The 25,508-nt window shown below is 40.0% G+C and overlaps 1 protein-coding gene across 2 annotated transcripts in view; it reads left to right on the top strand.

Moving 5' to 3' along the window:
- The window catches only part of MBP (myelin basic protein), a 90,766-nt gene that overhangs the window by 49,116 nt on the left and 16,142 nt on the right, over positions 1-25,508 (top strand). For both annotated transcript variants that reach the window (XM_074823299.1, XM_074823309.1), the window contains one exon: positions 20,926-21,356. In XM_074823299.1, coding sequence (XP_074679400.1) covers positions 20,926-21,356 — 431 coding nt within the window. The remainder of the gene's footprint in view (positions 1-20,925; positions 21,357-25,508) is intronic.

The following is a 25,508-nucleotide window of genomic DNA, read 5'->3' as shown; positions in this document are numbered from 1 at the left end:
AGCTCTTCCATTGGGGCTGGGTCCTGGCTTCTCCCTGCATTCATGTGCACACAGTCCCTTTGTTCCCCTGTTCCACTCCTGTGTCCCTGTTCCCATGTCAAAGAAACCTTAATGTGCAGGCTGGGTGACAAAGGATGTCAGAGCTCCCTTCCTTGCCCCATAGACACAGCTATATAACCTGAATGCATCCAGTATGAACAAACAAAAAGGGCAGACTGTTTTTCTGCAGTCATTGGGAGTATGGCTAAGGCAGCCTCTTAATTTTTTAGAGATTTGTACTGATTATTAGCCTTGATCAATTTTAATTTGTGTAAAATAGATGCAGGAAAGACTAAGGAATGCTTGGACAATAAAATGGATATTTCCGAAGCATGGATCAGCTTAGTTCTGAATCATGATACTGTGTAATTCCTGTAAGAGAGATGGAGCATGTAGTCCCAGATATGTATGCTTGGTCAGAAGTAAAAAAGTTCACTCAGTCATTTTTTAAGACTTTTTATAGATCCTGTAGGGCAAACAGTCTTTCTGTAGAGGAGGAAAAGACATTGCTGTAGCTGTTTCTCTGATATCATTGGCATCACTGGCATGTCTCCAGTCAGCATTCAAGTGTGATGGTATTCATTGAGTGTTATGTTTTTCAGAAGCAGAGCCTCTTGCTCTATTTCAGTTGGTGTTACAAAACATGAAGAGACAGTCTCTTTGAATAAATTTCCTTCTTCCAGTCACTGACTCTCTTAAATGTATTTTTTTTTTTTTTCATTTTGATGCCTTTTCTGGCTACCGTTCAAGGTATATTTGAACTAGGTAGCTAACCCTTCTGCAGGCTTAATGCTGCTGGTACTCCTGAGTTATTAATGCTCGTGTTCATGTAGATGCTGCTAGAGAAGCTGTGTATGCCCACCATGAGAAGCTTCACTGGCAGAAGGTAACCTGGCGCACTCCTCAGGGATGTGGTGCCTCTGCGTTGGAGTACATTCACCCTTGCCTTCTGCTGACTTTTATCCATTTGCTTAGGGTTTATGTTTATTAATAGAATTGCCTTTATTCAGGGAGCAGGTAGGCTGGCATTTACTAATTACATCAAATTTGTGTATGTGTATATGCAAGATAGTGCTGACAAAAGGCTTCTGCTTACAAAACTTAGTAGTTACATAAAATAGGTCTCAGTTATCTGTGAGTATGCTGACTTAGAGCTGTACAGATGCAAATGTTTTTTTCACAGCATGGCTCAACAGAGTTGAGATTTGTGGTTGTATCTAAGATATCTCTTGAATGTACAAGGTTGTACAACTATCCAGTTATGTTAAAGTGCCTGTGAACTGGGCTGGATGTCATAGATCTGCCACTCGCATGAGCACAAGTGACTTGTAATGACTTGAATACCAGTCAAAATAACCTTAAAGAAAATTAGCAGATCTGTACTGCAGTGCAAGCAGAAGAGTAGCTGAAGATAACGCAATTATTCTGCTAGTTAGTGATAGTGATGATGATAGTTAGCACTTAGGTGGCCCCATACAACTTCCAAGGACCACACAAAGTGTGAACTAGTTAAATGTCAACTACTCCTTTCAGTTCACTTTTACTGTATTCAGGAAGCTTGAAGCCTTCTATTATATGTAGCAGACCTGAAAAAAGATGTAACCAGCATGACTTCAACTTGCATTCATCTAGTCAAACTGTAGCAGATCATAAATTAGATTTGTATGAAAAAGAATAAATGCGCAGCTAATGGCATGGTACAGCTCCAAATCAAGTTATCCTGTATCTTTTTCTCATTTTCTGTATGGATTGCAACACACTGCTTGTACTGTCAGTAGAAGTGTAGGATCATTTGACAATTGCTGATTTCAACCAAGTTGTGTCAGCCACCTGCAAAGAATACGGTCCTTAATTTTATTCCTTTCAGGTATATGAAAAATATTTTCCTTGTCAGAATAGAAAATTGGGAATTTAGAAATGGGGTGGATGTTCTTCTATTCCAAATATTATAGGTCCCTCCTAGTTTCTTTGTTGTTTGATAGACCTGTCTTAATGCCGCAGAAAGAATTGTCAGGAGGAGAGGTGGGGATTTCTTTCAGTAAATGCCTCTTTATGACACTTTCTGAAAGGCAAGCAGTCAGGGCTGGAGGCTTTTGCAAGTGCAAGTTTTTGTCCTAATTATGAACTGCTTATTTTCTTTTTTTAAAAAATGTATCTTGGTTTGTTAATCAGTATGTGATTTTTCTTATCGCTTTTGTTTCTTGGGCAATACTATCATCAGTGGGCCTTTTTGCTGCTGGAAGGGATATCCTTGACGTTCAACCCCTCCTAGGTGTCTCATTTTATTTAGGTAGTTAAGATAATTCATTGTATACTGGAGGCAATTCCGTAAATTAACATTGCAGATGGAAACAAGGTGGAACCCTGTGTTTTTCTTACGGTCATTGGATTGAGCACGGCTTAGTTTTCTTTCAGTATTTTTTTAAGGCCAAAGATACTAAATGAGGACTCAAAAATAAATGCATTTTCATTTTGCATTTTGATGCTTTCAGGCTGTCAGGGAGCAGCAGGACTGGCTTGCCTATGGTGGGAACAAGCTGGAGCCCAGGGTGACAGCAGGGCAGGCACCCCAGGTACCCGACCAAAGGGAGCAGAGCAGGACCAGGGACGGCTACCATAGTTGGGTGCTGTCTGGTGACCTCCAGGCAAGTCTGCAGCAACCTGTCAGGTGCAGCCTCAGCGAGACGTGAGGCCAGGCACGGGCAGTGTCGCCCAGGCCAGGCCTGGCTGAAAGCAGAGCCAAACTCCAGCTGCAGGCCAGCCACCTGAGAGACTTCTCACAGGTCTTTCAACTGAGCTGTTTCCCAGCAGTCTGTAACCCCGAGTTACAGCTGCCCCGTAGCAGAGCTGACCTTGATCATGGGCAAGTAAACTCCTGGATGTGTGGGTGGAAAGAGGCTGCAGAGCCTTCTGGTGCACTCAGGACCGTGTCAAGGTAACCTCGAGCCATGTTTTTTTCAAACTATTCTTCACAGTTACTAAAGATGGAGTTAGCTTTTTTCCTTTTTATTTTCTTAATTGCCTCTTATTAGACTATTCTCTCTCGATTCCAGTAGTTCAGAATTTCAGTGGGAGGAAAAAAATGAGAGCCTCAGTAAGCTACGAACATAAATCTGGAGGTACGCGGGAAAATTGCCTGCTACCTGCTCCAGCACGTTGGGCTTCTACGATCTGTGGCACCCCCCTGGCAGGCTGCACCAGTTATCCTGGTTTCTCAGCATAACCAAAGTCCATGATTCACTACGACAGACTACATCCTAAACTGAGAACTGAACCAAATTGCAGGGGTTTTATCAATAGATTGCATTATTTACGTATTTCAAAAGGATGCTAAATAACTTTCTCGGATAGCACAGAATATGAATAGGAAAGGCTTCTTATTTTGCCAAACAATCACAGTTTGGGGCTACAGAAATGTTCTTAAATCATTTACCTGGGAAATAAATGAACTTTTATTTTCAGAGATAAGATTAACACAGCTATTTTCTGTTTACGGAGCATTTTTTACCTTTCGTGAGTTGTCTGCACAACTTCCTAGGAGGTAGAAAAATGAAAACTTCCTGCTGAGAAAACCGAGGCAGAGTTGTTGTCTTTGTTTATTTCAGAAACGCGTGGTGGCTTGCGCGTAGTGCTCCTGCACGCATGGGCACGCACGCGCACGCATTTCTTGGAGCATCGTTTAGAACTACTAATTGTTCAGCCTTTTGCAGGCAGGCACAGGTTGCTGCACGTGAGGAGCTGCCAGCGCCAGGTTAGTGCAGCCCCAAGCCCGCTCCAGGCATCAGCCAGGTTTGTTGGCTGAGATGATCATGATGCTGAGGATTGCGACGTGACTTCTGCTGGCTTGGGGTGCAAGTGGAGCAATCTCTGTCTGCAAAAGTCAGGCACGGTATGGCCTGGCTTCCTGGGGTTGCATCTTCAGTTAGGGTAACCAGGAATGTGTGGCATATAAGTTTTGTGTATACAAGTGCTGCCCTGTGATATTCCTTCTGGTGTAACCTACTGAATCACTCTCAGGCTTTTCATAAATTATTCTAGAAGTGGTGATTTTACTCATTCTCATACTTTCTGGGTGGATTGAGAGGAATGTACCCAAACTACACTTTGAAAGATGTTTATAGCGTTTCTTGCCTCTTAAAATATTTCAGATCATGTGTATCTTGATCGTACTATCGTTTTAGCCTTCAGAACTAGTTCTTTTTGTGCTGTGAATGTGTTTTCTTCATCACATAAAAAGTGACTTTATACATACTCAAATAGCAAAATAAAGTTTGTGAATTCTTTTTTTTTTTCTTTCTTCTTTTTTAATAGCAGTAACTCCCACGAACTGGTACAAGGCTTGGTACTGTGCAAGCAGTTTTTCACTCTTAGAATGCTGCTACTGAAAAGCAGATATTGTGTAAAGTACCATCGATCACTGCCGCGGTTTTATACAGTTTGTCACCATTGTTCCTCGTATAGCATTGAGTCACATTTAGAACTATGGTACAGCTCACAAGTGTTCAGCAGGGGGGGAAGAAAGTGTTGGCTTTTCTTAACTTTAAAAAAAAACCCCTTATTATTTATAATCTAATATCAATGATTTGTTAGTGTATAGAAAATATGTCTAATGTGGCCTATTGTAGATGAGAACAGGTTTATTAATACATTTAGAAGTGTGTAATGTGGCTTGTAATGATGGAGAATGGGATGGAGTTTCTAAAGACCTAGAATAGCTGATGTTAGATACTAAAATATTAAAGCAAAAATCTAAAAGGCTGTTCTGACAGATGGTTAGCTTGGAGGCAGAAAGGGTCTTTTGTTGTATGTCTAGATTTACTTTAACAGCTTTGGGATTTCCTTATAATTCCCTGAATTTTTTCTCTGACTAAGAACATACTGCATCTCAGGTAAAATCCAACTGAAATACTAGATAAATATGTCTTTAAAGAGATGAATTTTGGTTGGACTAGATGATCTTCAAGGTCTTTTCCAACCTAGATGATTCTGTGAATTGAGGACATTTCGGTAGTTTTCTGTAGAGACTGGTATTCCCGCAGTGCCACAGAGTTTGTTGTGCTCCCTGGATATGTTGCTAGGGCCCTTTACCTTGTGTTTTTGCCAACTAAGACTCTGAAGTGTACTACAGGATTCAGATTTTTCCTGAGATTTGATTTATTTCTTCTAACATAGCATTGATTTAAACAGTTTCCCCATGAATGTGCTTTAGTGATTCCAACAGGAATTTTGTTTTCATTTGGCAGATTTTTCTGGCTGCATTGATGGGGATGCTAATTGACACTACCATCATTGCCACTTACCACAGTAAATATGATGGGAAGCACAATAAATGCCTTTCTCTATGCTAAGCTTCCCTCAATCTGTAGTAATGTGTATATGTAAGCTGATCTTTGTACATTCATTGCGATAACGTGCATTCTGAGATGGGGAAAGATAGGACTAAGGCTCAAGAAATGTTTCTTTCAAAGGTGAAACAAACTGAAAAATTGACAGTTGGAAACTTTTAGCACTTGTTGGAGGGTGGAGAGGTTTAATTTTGCAGAGAGTGCAGCAAAGTGTTCATGTGAGTTTTCTAACTAGTTTTTATCTTAAAAAAATTATGGGTTGACAGTAATTGTCAGTTTGCATGAAGAAATCGTATCAATTCAGTTGAATTTGTTGAAGGAAATTTTCCTTGTGTGTGTGTTTATACCTGGGAATTCAGCAAAGGGAAACAGGCTACTTTGAAGATTCTGCGGTTTAGCCAAAACGGTAATCAGATAAGGTAAAAGAAGTGAGCTAAATTAAATCAACTGCTATACTGAAGACCACTGAATGCTTAGTAGAAAGACTGGTCTTATGATAGCCTGTAGCTTTTGTGCTCAACCATGTTGGTCTGGAGTATACTGGCGTGAGAGAGGAGAGACTGAAACTTGTCTCTGTATGTATGGAAGGAAGTTTGATATCAGGATAAAGTACTACAGGAAGGTGAAAAGTGGGTACCATTTCTGCAAGCAGAGTTGAAAACAGAAAAGTTCTTTAAAAAGTATCTTCCATCTGGACCTTGAAATAAGCAGAAATGAACATGGGAAGGTGAGGGGGGTAGGGAATTTTATTTTTTCTGCTTTCAATTAGTATGCAAAAAGTACATAAAATTTGCATATAAATAGTGTGTTATAAATGTATGCTGTCCTTACTGATAGACTTAACAGTGTAAAATTCAGTCATGCACTAGATTTACAAGTAATTCTAGCAAAGAACAGTCGCTAAGCTGCACTTAAAGATTTAAAAATAGTGAAAAATTACTACCTCTGTGCTAAATTAATCTGTTTTTCCTTTGATCTTCCAGCAGAATATTGAGGAATTAGTGATTGCCCATGCTCTGTGCTGGAAGTTAATCCGTGGAAAGAACCTGCAATAAATCTGTGCACCAGACTGTTGTCCAGTTTAGGCACACTGTGAGACTTGCTTGACTACTTTGTATTTTGCTGCCAAAGGGAAGCCATGTTAGCACTGTGCTAAGCTTCAGCTAGCTGTCAGGATCTCTTCCGATGGAATTGCTTACGCCTAGTGCCTTAGAGAAGCAGTACTACTTTCAGTTGGCCTCAGGTGCGTAGCAAACAAGATGGCTTTGAACTGATGTAAGGGCAGAGCACATTTGCTCTTGGTCTAGCAAACACCGTGTAAATACATCTTTTAGAAATGTAAGATTTCATGCTGCGTGGGTGGTGCAAGTAGCCCAAGCTACTTTGGAAATCTTGTAATTTTGCCCCCTCCTTCAGACAACATAGAAATGTTTTGTTTTCCTTTCATGCACTACCTGTATAGATGAGCTTGTAACATTAAATGAGGATAAACTTGTTGGGACGTGGAAGAGGCATCACTGTATGATCTTTGTATTAACACAGCCATTTAAATTCCTCTGGGAAGGATGAGAAATGAAGTATATCTATTTGCAGTGTAGAAAGGACAAACTTCCAAAACTGGATCCGTCTGTGGCACCAACCAAGCGACTCTTAAGGCTGGATAAGAGAACTGTGGGCAGATGCTGATCCAGCAGTGCTCTGTTAACAGAGCTTTAGCGGCTTGATGGGGTACCACTGGAAAGATGTTCTTGAAACGTATTGTGAAATGACTTTGAAAGCTCTTAGTTAATGTAGACAAATGTCCGTAATCCAGAGCAGCAGAAGGTTTTGAGAAAGGTCAAAACCCCGTGCAGTATTTATTTTCCAAGTGGGAACCCTCTGAATTTAGACATTTTGTGTTAACTCCCAGCATCGTAAGATGTACATGGGTTTTAAGCATTAGACAACGTAAGTTAAGAGAGGTAGTGCTTTATTCTTGTGACTCTTCTAACTGATTTAGAAGTGAGTATGTGTTTTCTGCTTGTACTAGTTTCTGACAGCTCTGAGTGGTATTGGGCAGGTAGGCTTTACGACCAGGAGAGATTTCAGAGGTGAACTGCTGTGCAGATATAATTTGGAATTTGATCCAGAAGAGCCTGCTAAAGCCTGCAGCAGTATGGCAAGGGATTGCAATATCTGTGGAGGTGGAGTTTGTGGGAGTGGGGTAGGGATCGCAGAGTGGTTGGGACAGCAGCTTTGGTCCAGGAGCCTAGTGAAGAGGAGGTGGATGAAGGACTGGCAATTGGTGGGGGAGCAGACAGGGAGAGAGTGCTTGACATGGGAGAGCAAGAGGATGTGTGACAAATTGGAAGTGCCAGTACTGTCCTTTCCTTCAGAGTTGGAAGGCTTACATCCAGGCATTTAAGGCCGTGGATTCTGTGATTCACCATGGAGTATACGGTCTTCCCATGTGACTTCTTGTAACGTGTTTCTGCTAAATGCTGGCCATTACTTGCAGGATAGACAGACAAGGTGATTGGTATCCAGCTCTAAAAGTCTGAGTTCATACTTCTCATCAACCTCTTCATCACCAAAAGAAACATTCATCTCTTTCTTTCTGATATCTTTATTCTGAACATCCTATTTTCAGCTGTCAATATTTTATATTCCTTCTGTTGAATAATCTCTCTGCTGTAAGACCCTATGCCAATTCAGTCAGTGCAGACTACTTTAGTCCTTTGTATTCATTGTTGTATTTGCTGGAACTTCCTGCTTGGTTTCAAGTATTCTTTATTCTGGTTTTATGACTGCACTCGAGGCTATTATGAAGAAGATACTGCCTCCTGTAAACGCTATGATAAGTTCTGGAGATAAGATTTCCTTCTAATGTGTCTTTTTTTGCCAGGCAGGCAGATACTTTAATCAATTCTCCTATCAATTGTTCAGGCGTATATTAGAGTTTCCTTCTGAAAAATATTTCTTTGGATATCAAATTTCTTCACTGAGGAAATCACTGAGAGGGCTCTGAATAGTTTATCATTGCTGTATGATCTAAACTACCTCTAAAACTCTTGGGTTTTTAATTGTATAGATTATTTCAAGGCCTTTGTATTTTTATAATTTTTCCTAATAATTTAACAAACTACCCACTGTTTATTGGATGTATTACAGTATTTTTATATCCTCTGCTCATTCTGCCACAGCAATTACATGGCTCTGCTCCTAGGTCTGTGCTGATGTCCTCCATTATGCAGCTTTCAGACAAAGCTGTTTTGACAAGCAAGACAGAGCATCGTGTCAAAAATCCTGTTCCCTCCCTTCACAGTAGTCAGCAGGATGCAACGTTCTGGGGTGCTGTGCTCCTTGTGCCAGGGCCTGCAGAGAGACTTTAAACCACAAGACCAGCCAAATGCAGCCTCGGGAGTCTGTGCCTCAGCAGCATCCTTGTCATAAATGTGCAGAGGTGTGGATGCTTTTTGTACGTGACTCTGGATATGGCATGTGGAATTTGTCATCTTGAGTAACCTGGCTTTTGAGTTTATCTTCAGAGTTCAGAATGATCATTTTGACTGTCACCCTCTAGAATCCCATATTATTATATGAATACATTTAAAAATCTGTTTGGAGTAAGCGTTGTCAGACAGACAAAAACTACAATCTGAAATGTTGAACATCCCTGAAGTGATACATCTGCGAAGCATTTACTGTGTTTTTAAAATTAGGAGTTAGCTGCTGATCTTTTAAGCAGAATTACTTTGTCACTGTCCATACTAAAGGCAGAGCTGGAGCTGCAGATGACAGTTACACGCAGTGTCCGTATCAGACAGGGATCTTCTCTCATTGCCAGCACCTTGCACTGCAGGTGTAGCTCATGACATGGTCCTCTGCTTCCTCCAAGGGCACACAGGTGCTCATGTGTTCCACCTCATGGATGCAGCTGGTGGTGTGGCTCCTCTCCCCACAGAGGTGTGAGCTTCTTCCACTGCTGATGTCTTGGGTTGAGCTGGAGGTGTGAGTCACATTGTTGCATTGCCCCAGTTACTTGCGTCTTCTGCCTCCTGGACACAGCTGGAGATGGGGTTCACAACATGGGCCTCTGCATCCTCACGGGACAGGGAGCTGCTCTCTGCCGACAGGGCAGAGTGGATGGGAGGTGTGGGTCACCCCCTGGGCTTCTGCCTTCCACAGGGCACAGAGGTGCTTACACCTCTTTACAGTAATCCACCAGTTTCTGAGGTGTGACAAGCTCTATGAGCAAACTGCAACTGGAAGCAACTCCTGCTCTCTTTTGCTTCTCTGACCTTTCACCACAGATGTAAGGTGAAAATTAATTCTAAAGTGAAGATAATGTCAGAGCAATACAGTGTCTAACAGCTGTGGACTTGCTCTGACTGTAGAGAACAGCAGTTTAGGCAGCCTTGAATATCCCTACAGCCCCTTTTTGGCTTTTTTTGAGTATTTTTTTGTCAACTTCTGTAGAGCCAGATCTTCAATTTTGTTTTACATGTGCAAGAGTGCAACACAGGGGAAAACAGTCTACAGGCTTATTCATGCTCGGGTATTTCAGATATTTTTAGAAATGTTGGGAGGTATGTACTCTGTACTGCGAATGTGTCATTTGTAGGACTGTAGTGTATCTTGGGATTTTCTGGAAAAAATTTTCTTCTAAAAACTACCAAAGAAACTCCCCTCACTGTGAATTCTGTAATGGTGGTGACTCCCTGAGATCAAGTGGGCTGTTTAAAGCTTCAGTTCAGAATACATTAACAGGGAAAAATAGAGAAATCCAGAGATACAGCAATGTACACCTGAAGGATGCATGAAAATTTCAAGCATATTGATTACAGCATCCTGCAGGTAATTCACAGCTACCAAATACCCAGCTTGCGTTGTGCACTGTTCTCTCTAGGACTGCCACATCCCTGTAATTTGCTTTTTCCCTGTGCCTGCTCTGTACAAAGGTATCTTGGAAATCAAACTTTGAAGTTATGTCCCCAAAACAGCAAATCAGTTTTTGGGGGAGTTACTAGCATTTGTATTCTTCTTTTTTTAGCATAATCAGAACTCATATACAGTATTCTAGGCTGTATTCACTCCTGTGAAGTGTTTTGTCGGGGTTGGTTAGGTTTAGGTAGTTGATCTCAGGAAAACATAACACACATGAATAGTATTATTCTGTAGGACTAAAATACCCTTCATATAAATAGGGGTTTGTAGTCTCATGCTGTAAGTAGTTTCCCTGTGGTCACAATGAAAGTGTGTTTCTTAAAGTTAGCGTGTTTGCAGAATAAAATACAGTTGTAGTAAGTTAACCAGTTTATACTTCCCAAATAATAATCTACCACTCAGACACTTGAACACTGGTCAAGAAGAAACAGCAATGTTATCAAGGCCTCTTTTGGAGAGTCTACATGATGGGTTTTAACAGAAAATATTCTACAGCTGTTTTTTTGTGGTGCTTATCAAGCTCTGAAAAACTTCCTTTGAACCAGCTGGTTCAGTCACTGTCCTCACCTCACTCATTTCTCCAATATTTCTTTTTCTTCTGATTTTAAGGTCCTGTTTCTCTATGGTGTTGTGAAAGAAATCTTAACTAATATTGCCTATTCAGTTGCACTGACAGGAATAGGGTTAGTTTTCAGAAAAAACGTAGCTGATGTGGAAAATACAAAAGATAGTGGAAGTTGTTGTGAAATATGATGTAAGCGCTAGTCATTTTGTTGTGGTGTTGCTTGGGGAGGGGGGGGATATATGCAGGTTTTGCAACCTAACATAATTCAGGGTCACTGTGTCTAGCAGAAAAGGTGAACAATCAAGCAATCTTTGTACACGAAATTGTTTGTTACAAATGATGCCCCAGCTCACTTTGCTGTGGGAGGATCCTTTGTGAGATACTCGAGATTAAAACAAACCTGTATATTCTAGTAACACAATGGAACATTTTTCTTTGAAACTGGTGGGTGGATAAAATTCTTTGGTTAAGTTTTTAAAAAACTCTCTGCAGGCTGTGTGGAGAATTGCCACATGCTTCTCATAGATTCCAAATTTCTGCCATAGCAAGTCCCACTGGTTTCAACCACAGGCTTTTTTGTTTTCTGTACTCTCCTTTGTAATCCTAAGCACATGGAGGCAATGCCAGGAGTTCTGGAAAACAAGAGAGAGAGGCTGCGAGCCAGGCCTACACTGCTGCATTCCTCTGCAATGGTAGGCCACCGTGTGGGCTTCGTTTCAGCTTTTCTTTGTGAATCAGGGGCACCGATAAGCAAGTGACCAACTCTGTGAAAACATGCAGAGTGCAAGGCAGTTCGTGCATCAAGTGGATTGGTTTTAATTACAGTCTTGAGATCAAAAAATATTTTCCCACAGGGGATATTTTTAACTTCGAATACCTCTTTTTACTTGCATATTTCTTTACTTAAATATGCTCACAATGAGACACCACCTTCACACACCCATGAGGCAAATAACAAAGTCCAGAGCCATTTTCTTTTTGCTATCAATCATGCCGTGTATTCCCAAATAGGTGACTTTCTTCACATGTAGCTGGTCAGTACAGTTAGATAAAGGCAGCAGATGGCTCAGTAGAAAACTTTTCTGCAAGACCTCAAAAATTAGGAGTAACTGGTAATTTCTTACAAAGATGCATCACTGAGTTGCAGAAATGTATATATAGCCTGTACTATAAAACCCCATTAGAACAGGGGAAAAGAAAATTAAGCTCAGTGAAATTAAGGGAAATTAAGCTCAGTGCAATGACAGACAATGTATAATTTAGGCCCCCCAGCTGATTTCTTGCATGTTAAATCTAGTGTGACTTTCAGAGTAGGTTTAAGAAAAAAAAAAAAGGCCTGTTGTACCTCTGGTTTTAAGCTTCAGCATCATCTGTAACAGGAGAACATACAGAATTGGTATGCAATTACAGTTCCTATGGTTTGAAACGCATTGCTGACTGGCTTGCCTTGATCTCTTCCCTGTGACATAGCCAGAATGAACATGGCTATTTCAGCTGCTGCCACTACTCACTTTGCTACTTTGAGTATCTGTATGAAGGGCTGTTTCTTCGGTAAGAACAGAGATGAAAGAGAATACTTAAAGACATAAATAATACAGAGCGTGCAAGTTTGGGGAAGGTGTAACGTTGGTTTTCCTCCATCAAGTCTAAAACCTGGCTCCCAGAGAGCAGCCCCTCACGGTGGGTAACGGGACGTTAAGGTATTTCAGCCCACAGTAACCACAACATGCTTCCTGTTAATATCCAAACTTTGGGCATGGACTACAATGTTGGGTTATTACTGCACAGACTGCAGGTGTGTTCACATCTCCTGACATGCAGATGCTAGAGTTGTGTCTGCCTCGGTGAAAAATCTGACAATACGGAAGAGAGTTTTCCAGCAAGAGGACCCCTGGTGATGGTACATCAAAAATCTCTTGGCTCAGTATTACTACTTTTTACACAATGATACTGTAAAACTTAGTTGCCTTCTGTAGAACACTAGTGCTGAACACAACCTGTAATGAATATACAGCGTACTTTTAGTTTTTATTTTTATTTTATATTTGTTTCATAGAACCAACCCTCTCAAATCATAAAATTGTCAGCAAAACTAAAAATGGTATGCTGTTTGCTAATTCATGAGATAAGACTTAAACATTTTTATTAGAGTGTCACCACTCCAGTTAGATGTCACCTTCCTGTGTGTTTTCACATGGTCGTTGATTTGGTTGTGTCATGGTTTTACTAGGTAAGTTGAAAAAGTCAGTATATTTACCCTGCCAAAAGAGATACCACAGCAACAACTCCCCACAGTGCCAGTACCACCTGTTACAGGGATCTCTCTTCCAAAGGCTGTTAAGTGCAAGTACGCTTTTGTTAGCTTTACTGCGGAGCAATGCTTAAGGGATGCATTTATCGTGAAACCAGTGTTCTTGTAACAAGTGATGGTTCAGTTACATATGAAACACTTTGGGACAATGAAGTCTAGCAGAATTTAAGGGAAAGAAAAAAAAAAACCCCAAGCTGTTGATTACCCTAATGAACTTGCAAAATTAATACTTCTGTTTATCACTCCATAATTCAGCACTACTTTTATAGATGAAATAAATGTGTATTGACTGTTGTGTTCATCATTGGGCTTTTAAGCATTGGGTCCATGAAATGAAAGAGGCAAACTTAGGAAAGCAGATGATATTTGCTGTTAAAGGACATAATTTACTGGTCATGTTGCATATAAATTTACAGTTTTCCTCAGTATAAATATGACCTTGAAACAGTTGCTACCATATTGAAAGAAGTGTACTTATTTTAACCAGATTCTGTGGGACCCATGCAAACTTTTACTGCTTGTACAAACAATGGATATGCTAGGCCCAGTACTTAAAACTGAAAAGTCCTTTCTTGTCCCCCAAGCAGGGGGTTGATGATTTTGATTATTCTTATCCAGTGACTGTACGTAGTAAAGAATGTTTCTGGCAGATCACCTCTCTTGTACTGACAACCTTCAGGATAAACTACTTCATGGGTAGATTTTTCCAGCTCTACTTCCTCAGCTCAGAGAATTATCTTTCATATAGCTGGGGGAAGTCCTGAAAATGATACATCTCAGGGTGATGACAAGACTTACTCTCTGGTACACTGAGGGAACCAAAAAGAAACTGTCAGGTCAGCTTGAAAGGTTTATTTATCACAGTGTCAAAAGAACAGCACTAGTGTTATAGACACCTTTGACAGCCAGCAATTTTTTCAGTGACTGGCCCCTTGTAATGAAGGTTGCTAGTCATTTTGAGAGATTTTACTGGGTCTCTTGTATAGTAAAACAGCTACTTTTGAACCGATGCCAAAGTATGTCAAATGTTCAAGGCTTTTTTTCAACAGATCTGGAATACATTTTAGGTTAGTATCAGAAATGAAGTGAGAGGAATTCTCATACCACAGTAATTAGTATCTGAAAGAATTGTCATTCTCCTATACAATTTTCATTTTTTTTTCCTAGAGCATAGTCATATGCTAAAAAGTACATATTCCTATTCTACCTGAGTGAAAGCAGTATTTATTTCCTCCAAAATATGAGCATAAATAATGTAGACATAGTGTCACTCCTTTCTCCTGCTAAACCTGCAAAGACAGGTATTTCCATAATAAGATGTGAACTGGCGCTTTCCTCTTCTCCATCAAAACCTTTTTTTGTGTTTTCATGCGAGCTCTGCTGCAAGGCCAAGCTCTGCTTCCTTGATGGGTGTTCTTCAGCGGGAGAGGGCCCGGGAGGGCTTGGAGAGATGAGATCTTTCATGAGTCTGAAAGCAACTGTGCCAAGACTTGAGTATTAGCAAAGGTCTAGAATGAATAGATGCTGTTTGACCTATTGGTTTTCAGTCTGGCAGTAGCTCTCAGGGGGCATAATGCTGCCTGCAGAGAACAGCTAAGAACTGGTATTCCACAAGGCATCAGGGCTTCAGGGAAAGCAGCATTTGCCAGGCTCTTGTAAAATTTTAAGTGGAAGTTCCATTCATCTGGCTGCAGCAATGCAGTCTAAATGTCAGCTCTTTTTAGAGTGGTGCTCTTTTTATGTGTGCTGCCTTTACCAACAGCAGTGCAATCCTTTTTAGCAGGCTTAGCCAGTAATCTTTATTGTCCCAAGATGTAGTACAGAACTAAACTTGGTCTTTTATTCAGATGAGTTCAACAGAAGTAAATACAACTGTAGTAACAGTATTTATGAGTCTGTACTGGGCCAGGTAGGGTTTTCCACTTTTTACTGTATTTTTAGTACTAAGGTTTATTGTAAGGAAAATGGTGCCACAACAGACCCCTTATTCACTGCTTCATCAGATCAGGGTAGAATCAGTGGAATGGAAACACCCTCACAACGTTTCATTCTTGTCTGGTAAGGGTCTTGTATGCTCTATAATGTTTGATGCATGCAGTGAGGGAGGAAAGTCAAAGGAATGCATGTTATGCTTAGCAGATGGCTTCTCATTTTTTGTGGAGGTTTGGTCTACAGCTTGATTAGCCCATAGGAAAAGCTGAGTTTCTTGTGCAGAAAAATATTCTTCCTTCGGTTACTCTGAAGCTATAGAGAAAATTTGCCTTTGGGTGGCATTTTTTCCCTGAAAGTGATAAGCTTTGGTAAGGAGGAAGGGAGGAGAGTGAGCTGTAATGGAAGCGATCTTTTGGCTAACTGCAGTAGGAGTGTTAAAGTCATGTGAATCTGTATTATGAGACACACTGGCATTTCTCTCTGCATTTGTTCTGCTAGCAAATGGGAAAAACGTTTGTGTAAAGGCTAAGTGCACCAGCAGATCAGTTCTAGTTGTGTTCAGAGCTATAACCATTTGTTTCACAATTATGCTGCATGCCATCTATTCCAAACAGAAATATTTGTTCAAAATTGATTTCCAACAGTTTGACAAGCATCAGACAAACCCAGTAATTAGATCTGTGAAGTGAAATGTCTGATGGCATATTGCCTTCTAACCATATTAGTGAAGTTAGGCCGAGAGCCATTTTTTGTCTGCAGTGTCTTAGCATAATGAGGATAAATCAAGCTTTGCAGTTCAGATTTAACAATGCAGACATAATTCTTTCCTCTCTCTCCCCAAATACTTCTGTAGTGAAGCCTCATGGCTGTAGACACTCCATACTGCTGTGAGCTGCACTGCAGTGAAAGTCCAAACCAGGACCTGGATTGTACCTCTCGCTGGTGCCCAAGGGAGGGAGTGGAACCGACTCAAGCATTTTGATCAGATAACTCCTGTAGTTCTAAAGCCACTCAGCAAATGATCAGGAGATCCATAGCCTTATTTGCTGAACCTTTCTCTGCACCAGTTTACTGATTTGCACCCATTCTCTCGTCCCCTCTTCTCCTTTTAGTCAGACCGACGGGTGCTTCCACTGTACGCTAAGCTCCTCGGTGCCAGCTCCAGTGGTAGAGCTCTGGCTGGAAGCCAGGACTGGCCTTTCTGTTTTGGACAGATGACCTGCACCGGTCTGTAGGATGAACAGTTTTTGCTACACTTGCCTTTGATACTTGATACAGCAGAGGACCAAATAGTTGGATCCTTTTTCCAAGGAAATTAAGTGTTAAATTGGCCCGATTTTTATTTGATCCTGGTTCTTGTGGTAGGTCACAGTATGTAATTACTGCTGCATGTTCAGACTCCTCATTTACACGTGCATCCAAAGCTCCATTGTTCCATCTACTCGAGAACATAAGAGTTTGAAACGAGGTGTGTGATAGTGCAGAAAAAATGGAAGTGGGTGACTTCATGACTGTATCCAAAGACAGAGTTGAATTAGGGCTCCCAGCAGTGCCTTATGCTATACTTCCTGCAAAACAATTCTCCAAGGTCCTTTTTCTAGAGAACTTAACTGCAGAAAAAGGAAAGGCACAATGTTGGGAAACAGTGATCTTAATGTAGAGTTGGAACCTGGACATCCTCAACTGCAACTTATATGTAGTGATGATGGATGTGCTTTTTCTGTGCTTTCCATTCTTTCAAATGTCCTGATATTACCATGAATGTTACTAAAAGCTGCGTGTTCCAGAATAGTGGTTTTCATCCTGTTAAATAGTGCAAGGCAAACTATTACTAATACACTGCATATATGCCTTAGCACTATAGCTTACTGAAGATCTTGAAATCTTACAAAGCTGAGTAATTTTTAGGTGTAACCTTTTGTTTTTCAAGTGACAAACCCAGGTAAGTCAGTACAAAAATCCAGATGTTTTACTTCGTATTATCAGCATTTCAGTAAACATACTGAAATATAGTTGACTCAGAATCGAGAACTGCACTACATTATATTTAACTATCCAGTTGTCTTATAGAAAAGATAGGGCCAAAAAAGTAGAAAAGGATAAATACAGGTTATATTTCATATACTGATGAGCAGTGCTTCATAAATATACATGACAAGCTAAAATGAAAAGCTGATTCAAAAGGTCCCTGAAGTTAAGTGAGAGAATTTTCATCTTCATACTCTGAGAAAAGAAGGTCAGGAAGAAGGAAATTAGTAATCAGTCACAGCAATCTGTAGTTATAATAAAATATATTAAATATTTGGTGTTATAAATTTGATTAATCTACTTTGTGGTGTTTGTAACAAGTAAATAATACTTAATTCTTAAGATTTTATACAAATATTTAAGCTGCTGTCATGTATTAGTACAATCAATATTTGCAACATGCTGTGACTGTTGAACTAAGCCTCTCTTGAGAAACTGAAGTAGGGGAATATGCTTCTGCTTTCATCATTTTCCTCATGTATTTTACAGCATTTGTAGAGGGAGCAGCAATAAGAATGTGAGAGGAATTACAAGTATCTGCAAGAAAGCAAGACTGGAAAGGAGTGGGAGGAGATGAAAAACTTGTAATCCTTTTATCCTTTTTTTTTTTTTTTTTTTTTAAAACTTAAAACTCTTAGCTTAACAACCTCTTCCCAGTTAGGTTGTCCTCTGTATGAAAGAAGACTATGGACTTCTATATACATAAGGAGGGACTATCATAGAGCAGCTCTACCAAGTGACCCATGAGAAGGAAATTTGTATCCAAGGACTCTCCATCAGAGATTGTATAAAACAGGTTTTCATCGTCTTGGCAGTAGCTGTTGTTTGAACCACAGGGCTGAGAGGTCCCAGCTAATTAGAACCTTACGCAAAAGTCCTATTTTGATTCTCAAGAAAGAGGATAAACTTAGTGTCAAATTGAGTATTAAAAACAGTGGTTTTGAAAATACTTGTATGTGGCCTAACTCCTATTAAAGGCAGTAGGGCGCTGGATTTAATATTGTTTCATTGAAAGAACCTTTGGAATTTCTATTTTGTTTCATTAACAGACTGTTCAGAATTTTTGGCCCATCTATATTCCTTCGTTTTGGGAGTCACTGCATATACAGGGAACAAATGGCTTTGTTCATTCTGACCAATATGCACAGGGAAAATTATGCCAGCAGCAGGCTCCAGAGCTGCATAGTGCGAGAGGAACTGGAAAGGTGGCGTTGCCTTCACGAGTGGTCCTCGGCCATGCCTGGAGTGCCAAATCCCTGCTTGGCATCTGGCTCTCTCCTGCTGCTTTTGGGCTAATGCGAGGATGTGCTTTTCCCATGCTCTCACTTGCACAGCTTTCAATGACTTTATTCACTTAAATATAAATAGATGAAATTTAATAGCCTTCTGGTAACGCCTATGGCAATGCATTCTTCTGTACTTATTCTTTAACCCATTTTACAGGGGTTTAAAAAATAATAAATGCCTGAAGACTTCTTCCTCCCTGGGCAGCTTTCTCTTGTACAAGTGATATGGTACAGCAAGGGTACTCTATTTTAACAAGAGAGCTTCATCTTGCAAGGAGAAACAAAAAAAAAAGTGTATCAGTATCATATGCACAGCATTTATAGTGGGTTTTAACAGAAGAAGTCTAAATATTTGTTTTTAAATGAACAAATAAGCATATGTTTACGTGCTCCATTAATTCTGGATATCCTTAAGACATTATTAAAGTGATCCATCTCTCCAAATGCACTTGAAGACTTTGATTAGTTAGCTCAAATATTAACAATATCTCTGTTATATATTTTTAAATATTAAAGAAGACTTATGCATGCAGAAAATCTAGAGGAAAACTTAAATGTGTGCTTTCATTACTGAAATAAAGCATACAGAAAGATTTATACTTTATAGCTCACTGCGTATGCATTGGGAGAAGCTACTTTTGTGGGACAAATACCCTTCTTTGTTGCTTACCAGTACCAGTATTCAGTGACACAAAGAACAACTGTTGTAAAAAATATTAGTATGCAGATGCTCTAGTGTTTTGTTAATGCATTTAATTAAATACAATAGCTCTTTTGTTTGTTTTTCTTTTTCTGTCCTTGAATGGATTTGTATTATGGTATAGAATCTAGGCTTAGAGTCGCTGTTTAAAATGTTTTGCAGTTTTAGAATGTGTCATATATCCATGTTAGTTACTTTCTCTTTCAGATGTTTTAACCAAAGAAAACTTCCTTGAAGTTTCCCAACGTTTTCTAGGTAGTTTTCAAAGAAGAAAAAAAAGGTTGCACAACAAAACTGCGTGTTATGTTTTTATATGAAAAACTGTAGCAGACTGATTACAACAAATTATAACCTAAGTACTAGTGTATGTATTTGCAGAAGCCATCATTACTGTCTTATGTCATTATCCATAAAATTATTTCAGAATTATTCTCAGCCTGAAAAGAGGTTTCTTTAGTGCCCTGTGGGTGGGCGAAATCATATGAAATGACTGTGTCAAGTCTGAAATTGCTCTGGTGAATCAGCAGAGTACTTGAGCCCAGAGTACTTAGGAAATGTAACGGTATTTGCCAGATCCTATCCCTCCCATGGCAAGAAGGACCAAATCAAGTGGGGATGTAATGAGGTAATTGGAAGACCCTAAAGGCAACATATGACTGTGACTTATTTCTGAAATTTTGAGCCTCGTTAACTCAAAAAAACGTTTCTGACACACGTATGTCTGCTCTGAAGGTTGCTTCTCAAGCAGTGACCTACTAATATTCTTTTGATGTTCCTTGGAGATAAGACACATTCTTCATGGGTACAGTTTCCTTTAGAACAGTGGGAATAATGGTATAGGCTATGAAAACCTCCATCAATCTTTGTCACTGATAGAAGGAGCTACTACAGGTTAAGGGTTAAGTGTGCTGCAGCTGATTCTTTTCAGATATTTTACTGTGTGCAACAGAACACAACTGTGGAGAAGGCAGCAGACGTTTTGCTTACACCACAGAGGTCTGTCTCAGCACCTTTCTTGGCTAAAAGCTCATGAGTTTCCAATAATTGTTTTTGTCATTTCTCACGAGCACTAAATGCAAATCAGACAGTTTTGCTTCAACATCAGCACTAGGACATTGTACGCAGAGTGTCAGGATCATACGTGGAGAAGAACTGTCATGGGAGGTCAAGCAGTAATTGCAGTTTAGCGTTCTCTGGCTTTTTGAAGTGAGGACAATTAAAATAGTGAAAAAACCTCCCCTCATTACACTAGTTTGATCAGTATTGAAGTTACAGTGGGGGATTCCAAATGGGGACAAAACCTTCAGGTCCAAAAGTTCTGATATTGTGGAGAAGGAATGTGCACTTGCGAAGGCACAGTCCTGCAATGTCGCTTTAATTATTTTTTTTCCCCCTCTTTTGGAGATAAACATCAAATTTTAGAATTGTGGTCTTCAAGGGAAAATAAGGGAATTCTGGTTGTTCACTGAAAGCTGCCTCATCAGTAAACCTTCCACGTAAATAAAGTTAGTTTCATTTGGGCTTCGAACAACCTATTGATCTATTTACAAATATGTTTAATTAAAAAAACTACCTAGAACTACTGCAGATTTGGTGTGAGAACATCATTCCAGTTTCGGTTCCAAGATAGCTTAATGTTCTTAAAGGCTGATAGAGAACATAGTTTCATTACAACTGCACATATTACGGGTTTTGTATGAAATGAGCATCTCAAGGCAAGGGAAAGAAAGCAGCATTGTTCCAGGGCTGTTTTTCACAGGCCTGTATTCATATCTCATCCTTGTTGTTTGCAGGAGAGGCAGATGTGAACCAGAACAATGGGACCTCCACGAAGAGCCCAGCGGTGACAGACTCCAAAGGCACAGCAGACCCGAAGAATGCCTGGCCTGAGGCCAACCCAGCTGACACGACTGGTCGCCCCCACTTGATCCGCCTCTTTTCCCGAGATGCCCCAGGAAGAGAAGACAACACCTTCAAAGATCGGCCCTCAGAGTCAGACGAGCTACAGACCATCCAAGAGGACAGTGCAGCAGCTTCAGAGAATTCGGATTTGATGGCTTCACAAAAACGCTCCTCTTTCCGGCACGGATCAAAAATGGCATCTGCGAGCACTACAGACCATGCTAGACATGGATCTCCAAGGCACAGAGACTCGGGTCTACTTGACTCGCTGGGCAGATTCTTTGGAGGTGAAAGACACGTTCCCCGGCGGGGCTCGGGCAAGGTGAGCTCTGAGGAATAGAGAACTGCACAGCTACAGGAAAAAAAAAGTACAATTAAACAGGAAGGGTGGGACTAAAAGGAAGGTGTAACTGCTATAATGCAAGAGTTGACTTAGCCAGCAAGATGGTACTTGCAGATGTGTAATTTAATGCTTGGCTTTAAACTGAAAACAACAAAAAAAGCATAAATCTGAGAAACAAGAGGAGCTGTTCTGGGCAGTAACAAGGAGTATTAGAAATCCAGGTGGCTCTAGAAACATTACTGAGAGGAACTTTTATGAACATTTAATGTGGTGCATTGTATGCATTTGTATGCTGTGCCATGTAGAGAAACTTCAGTCTGCTTTTGTATGTTGTTCTTAAATATTTGCAAAACGGAGCTGGATGAGAGCACTAAATGCAAGACAATCTCTAGATAGTTTGGCACTAACTGAGGGACAGCCTTGGAAATAGATGTTAGAAAAAGAACTATGGCCAGATTCTCAGCCTGCTTGCACGAGATCATGTTTTAAAGTCAGTTGATAGCATTGCTGAGGAGATGGCTTGACAGATATTATCCTGCATCCCAGGTGTATGAAACAGTTCAGCTGCTTTATTCTGGTCAGAAGTGAAGATTTATATTCCAAACATTTCATATTAGAAATTGTGCAACAAACCATTTCTTCATTATGAATTGAAAAACAATGTATTGATGGAAGGATGTTACTTGAATTCTTTTTTCCAGGATTAACCTGCCTCCTCTGATAATCAGTTATGCAGATGGCATGTTAGTTCACTGTTGTTCAAGTGGCAAAGCTTAAGGTATTTTCACTGTACCCTTTGCCATGTAAATGGTAAATGAAGCCTTGTGTTTGTGTCTTCACGCACATGAGCACTTGAATGGAACTACTGTGGGGTTGCAAAACCTTTGTTTTAGCTGAATATATTGTTTGATGTAGTTGCTCACATTGTGCGTTGCAAAAAGCAATGCTCGTAGCTGCTGGCTGGGCCCAAATTTTTCAGTAACCTTTGACGTTTGCTGTCTGTTCAGTAGATCTAACCTGTGATGCTTGCTGGGATGGGTTATCATGCGCAGCTTTCCCAAGCTGGCTGTCTCATTGTGCTGCACTGGGACACAATGTGTACTTCCCTGTGGTTTAAAACTGATTTGTGATCATACAACAGCTGCAGGCTGTCAGTGTACTTCACAGCTCCACTCTTGGAAGCACAACATATAATAGCCCTTCCCTGAAGAGTTGTTGTAATGTACAGACCACTGGATGAAAAATACTCTAGAAACCTAAAACCAGAAGCTTCTCACACATGGTAGCCAGTTCTACGTAAGCCATGTGTTTTGGTCTTTTTCTTTCTCACATTTACCAACTGGGGCCTGTAATGCTTATGACAAAGATTTACCAATCACACAGTTCTTTCTGTAGGTATGTAATGTTTATACGTGCAACAAGCAGTTGCTGCAAGAATGAAGAAAACCGCTTTTCTTACTGTTACTGCAAATATCAGAGACTGTTCCCAACACTGCTATTTTCTGGAACCTGGTTGGCTAGCTCAACTCTTGCTGTTTTATTCATATACTGTGTTACTCAATGAGAAAAAGTATATGAAATGTTTTTTGTACACCAAGGAAACAATGCCAAAAACTTAAGATTCTGCATACAGAATATACAGAGGTATGTGCATTCTTGCTTAGCAATAAAACAAACAAACCAACTCACTTTTTAGTAGTGATGACTAAAAAATGGCTGCAAGTTGTACAGATTCTGTATTTTATCCTTTGGTGTGAACATGCTGTGATTCTCTACAGATCTCCACATAATTATGTGTGAGAGGACAGGATATCATCTGTCTTATCGCTGTTGCTGTTCAGTAAACTGCTGTTTTGAAGCACTTAAGTGTCTGCAAAACAGTACAGACTTACGGACAATTCTAACATTTTTTACCTAGCAGAAGTGCTTTTTTAAGAACAACTTTATCTAATGTTACAGACTCCTGACTTGCAGATCTCAGCTGTAAGCACAGAGAAGTGTTATTATTTTGGCAAAAGTCAGTCACATCAGGACTTCCCGTGACAAAGCATCTCTAGCACTGTTTCACACAACGATAATATTGATGCATGAAAACATGTCCTAGGAAGCTCTATCGTAGGAGGGTTTCAGTGCGGAAAATATTTGAGCAAGTGGCACAGACAGTTGTTTCGGTTATTATTTATTTAGCCTTCAAATCAACGCCTTTTGGTTTCTTGTATCAAGGAGGGCTTGTGGTGTCATTTATTTATACATGTGTATACGGAGGAAACCTAGATAGCTGAGTCTCATTTGTGCTTAAAACCTAAATAGTTGTCACTTGCTGAATTCTGTAGAGTGTCAGAGTACTGATATATGATGGTGTTCATGGATGAGCTGAAATAGAATGAAGTCCCTTGACACTTTCCTAGACTCCACTAAGTAAGCAGGTCTTTGGTAAATAAGATACCATGAAAAGCACCTTAAAGGATGAATTTCAAAGTCTTGAAAGTGAAAAGTTCATAGAGCTGCACTGCTTATTTGCTTGCACTTGTTTCTGATTAATTTTTGAAGCATTTCAAAGCAATTCTGCAGCTGCCTTCCTTGCAATTTTCCTTTTTCAGCCAGCCCGTGCCCCAGTGGGAGCATGTATCTCAACTACCCACACCAGCAAGCCCTGGAATGCAAAGACAACACTTGCTCTTTGTACAGATTTAGGGCTGACATTCAAGCAAAACACATTATAAATTCTTTGTGGAGGCATTTTCATCTTGCATCCAGAGCTGAAAAGTACATTAATGAATAATATTCAGTATTGTGTACAGAAAGGTGGGGTAGGAACAAAGCGGGGACTGTTCTGTGGCCTCCTTTTCTCTGGAGCAGGTTCTCCCTTACCCTGAAATTCTGAAGTTAAATTAGGAGTGCATGGGAGTCCCATGGGAGTAAATAAAAATAGAAATACTGGAATGTACAGAAATACCCCTTCTCCTCTAAGGGGCAGCAAGTGCATTTGTCATTCTTCCCCCAACCCCTCCCCACCCCATTGAGATTTTGGATAACAAACTCAAGCAAAAACAGCTTGAATTTTGTACTTTAAGAACAATTTTTAAGGTAGAATATTCCAAACAAAGCTATTGTTGTGCACAGCCTAAATTTAATTGTATTAAAGAAGAATTTAAAAGGGTGACAGAAAGAAGCTGCGGTGCAGACATTTTAAAAAGCATGCAAGACAGTAGTGTAACTACAAATTATTTCCTTTAATCTTTATAGAATATTTATCTAAACGTTTGTAAAGCGTATAAGCAAGTTTGTTAAAATGATCAAATCTTTCTTGTGCCTCCTAGATATTAGCCTGTACTCAACATCAGTATGTACTGAGCGCTATTTTCTTTCTTTTACGCAGTTGTTGTTTTAAGCAGTTGTTGATGCTTTTGTAATTCCTTTATGATTTTTTTTTTTCTACTAAAGTTTGGATTGTGAAACAAGAACTTTTGTGTCCTGGTTTAACATTATGCATTAACGTACTAAACTTTAAAATACATTTGTGACACACATGAAACAAATCAAAATATTGTGAGTGGCAGTAAATAATAGGCTGAGGCCAGACTTAGTGAAATATTGAATCGATTTTTGTTTTATATTTTGCTTCAGTTTTGTATGCAATCTTGTAATGTTCTTCTGTTGCCTGTATGAAGCCTTGCTCCTGTATTTCTTTCCCAATATATATGTGTTTGGGTGCAAGGAATATGAAAGCTGCACATGGGGCTTCCCCTTCCTACAGACAGGTACAAGGAATGAGGAGGACTGGGCTGAAGTTCTCAAGCTGAGCAGAACCGGGGTTTAGGATCAGCATCTCTGAAAGAGTGGTTCCAAAGCCACCCCAGAGTTAAGCAGCTGCTGTAATGGGGATCTGCAAAAAGGGTTGCAATAAACATGCACAGGCAAAAAGTTTAGGAACCACAGTTTTAAATAATGACATGGGTATATTCATATATCCAGGCATCTTTTGTCTTTTTGCACTTGAACTCTATTCACATTTCTTGTGCGAGCTTTAATGTGTACTACAGCACCATGAAGACATTGAAAAGTAGCTAAATCAATGCTAGTCTGACTAGTATATGATGTGATTTAAGTAAATACTGTGATTTTTATTTC

This window comes from Strix aluco, chromosome 1 (assembly GCF_031877795.1).
Source record: "Strix aluco isolate bStrAlu1 chromosome 1, bStrAlu1.hap1, whole genome shotgun sequence".
Classification (NCBI taxonomy): domain Eukaryota; kingdom Metazoa; phylum Chordata; class Aves; order Strigiformes; family Strigidae; genus Strix; species Strix aluco.
This window is presented reverse-complemented; position numbering and strand designations above follow the sequence as displayed.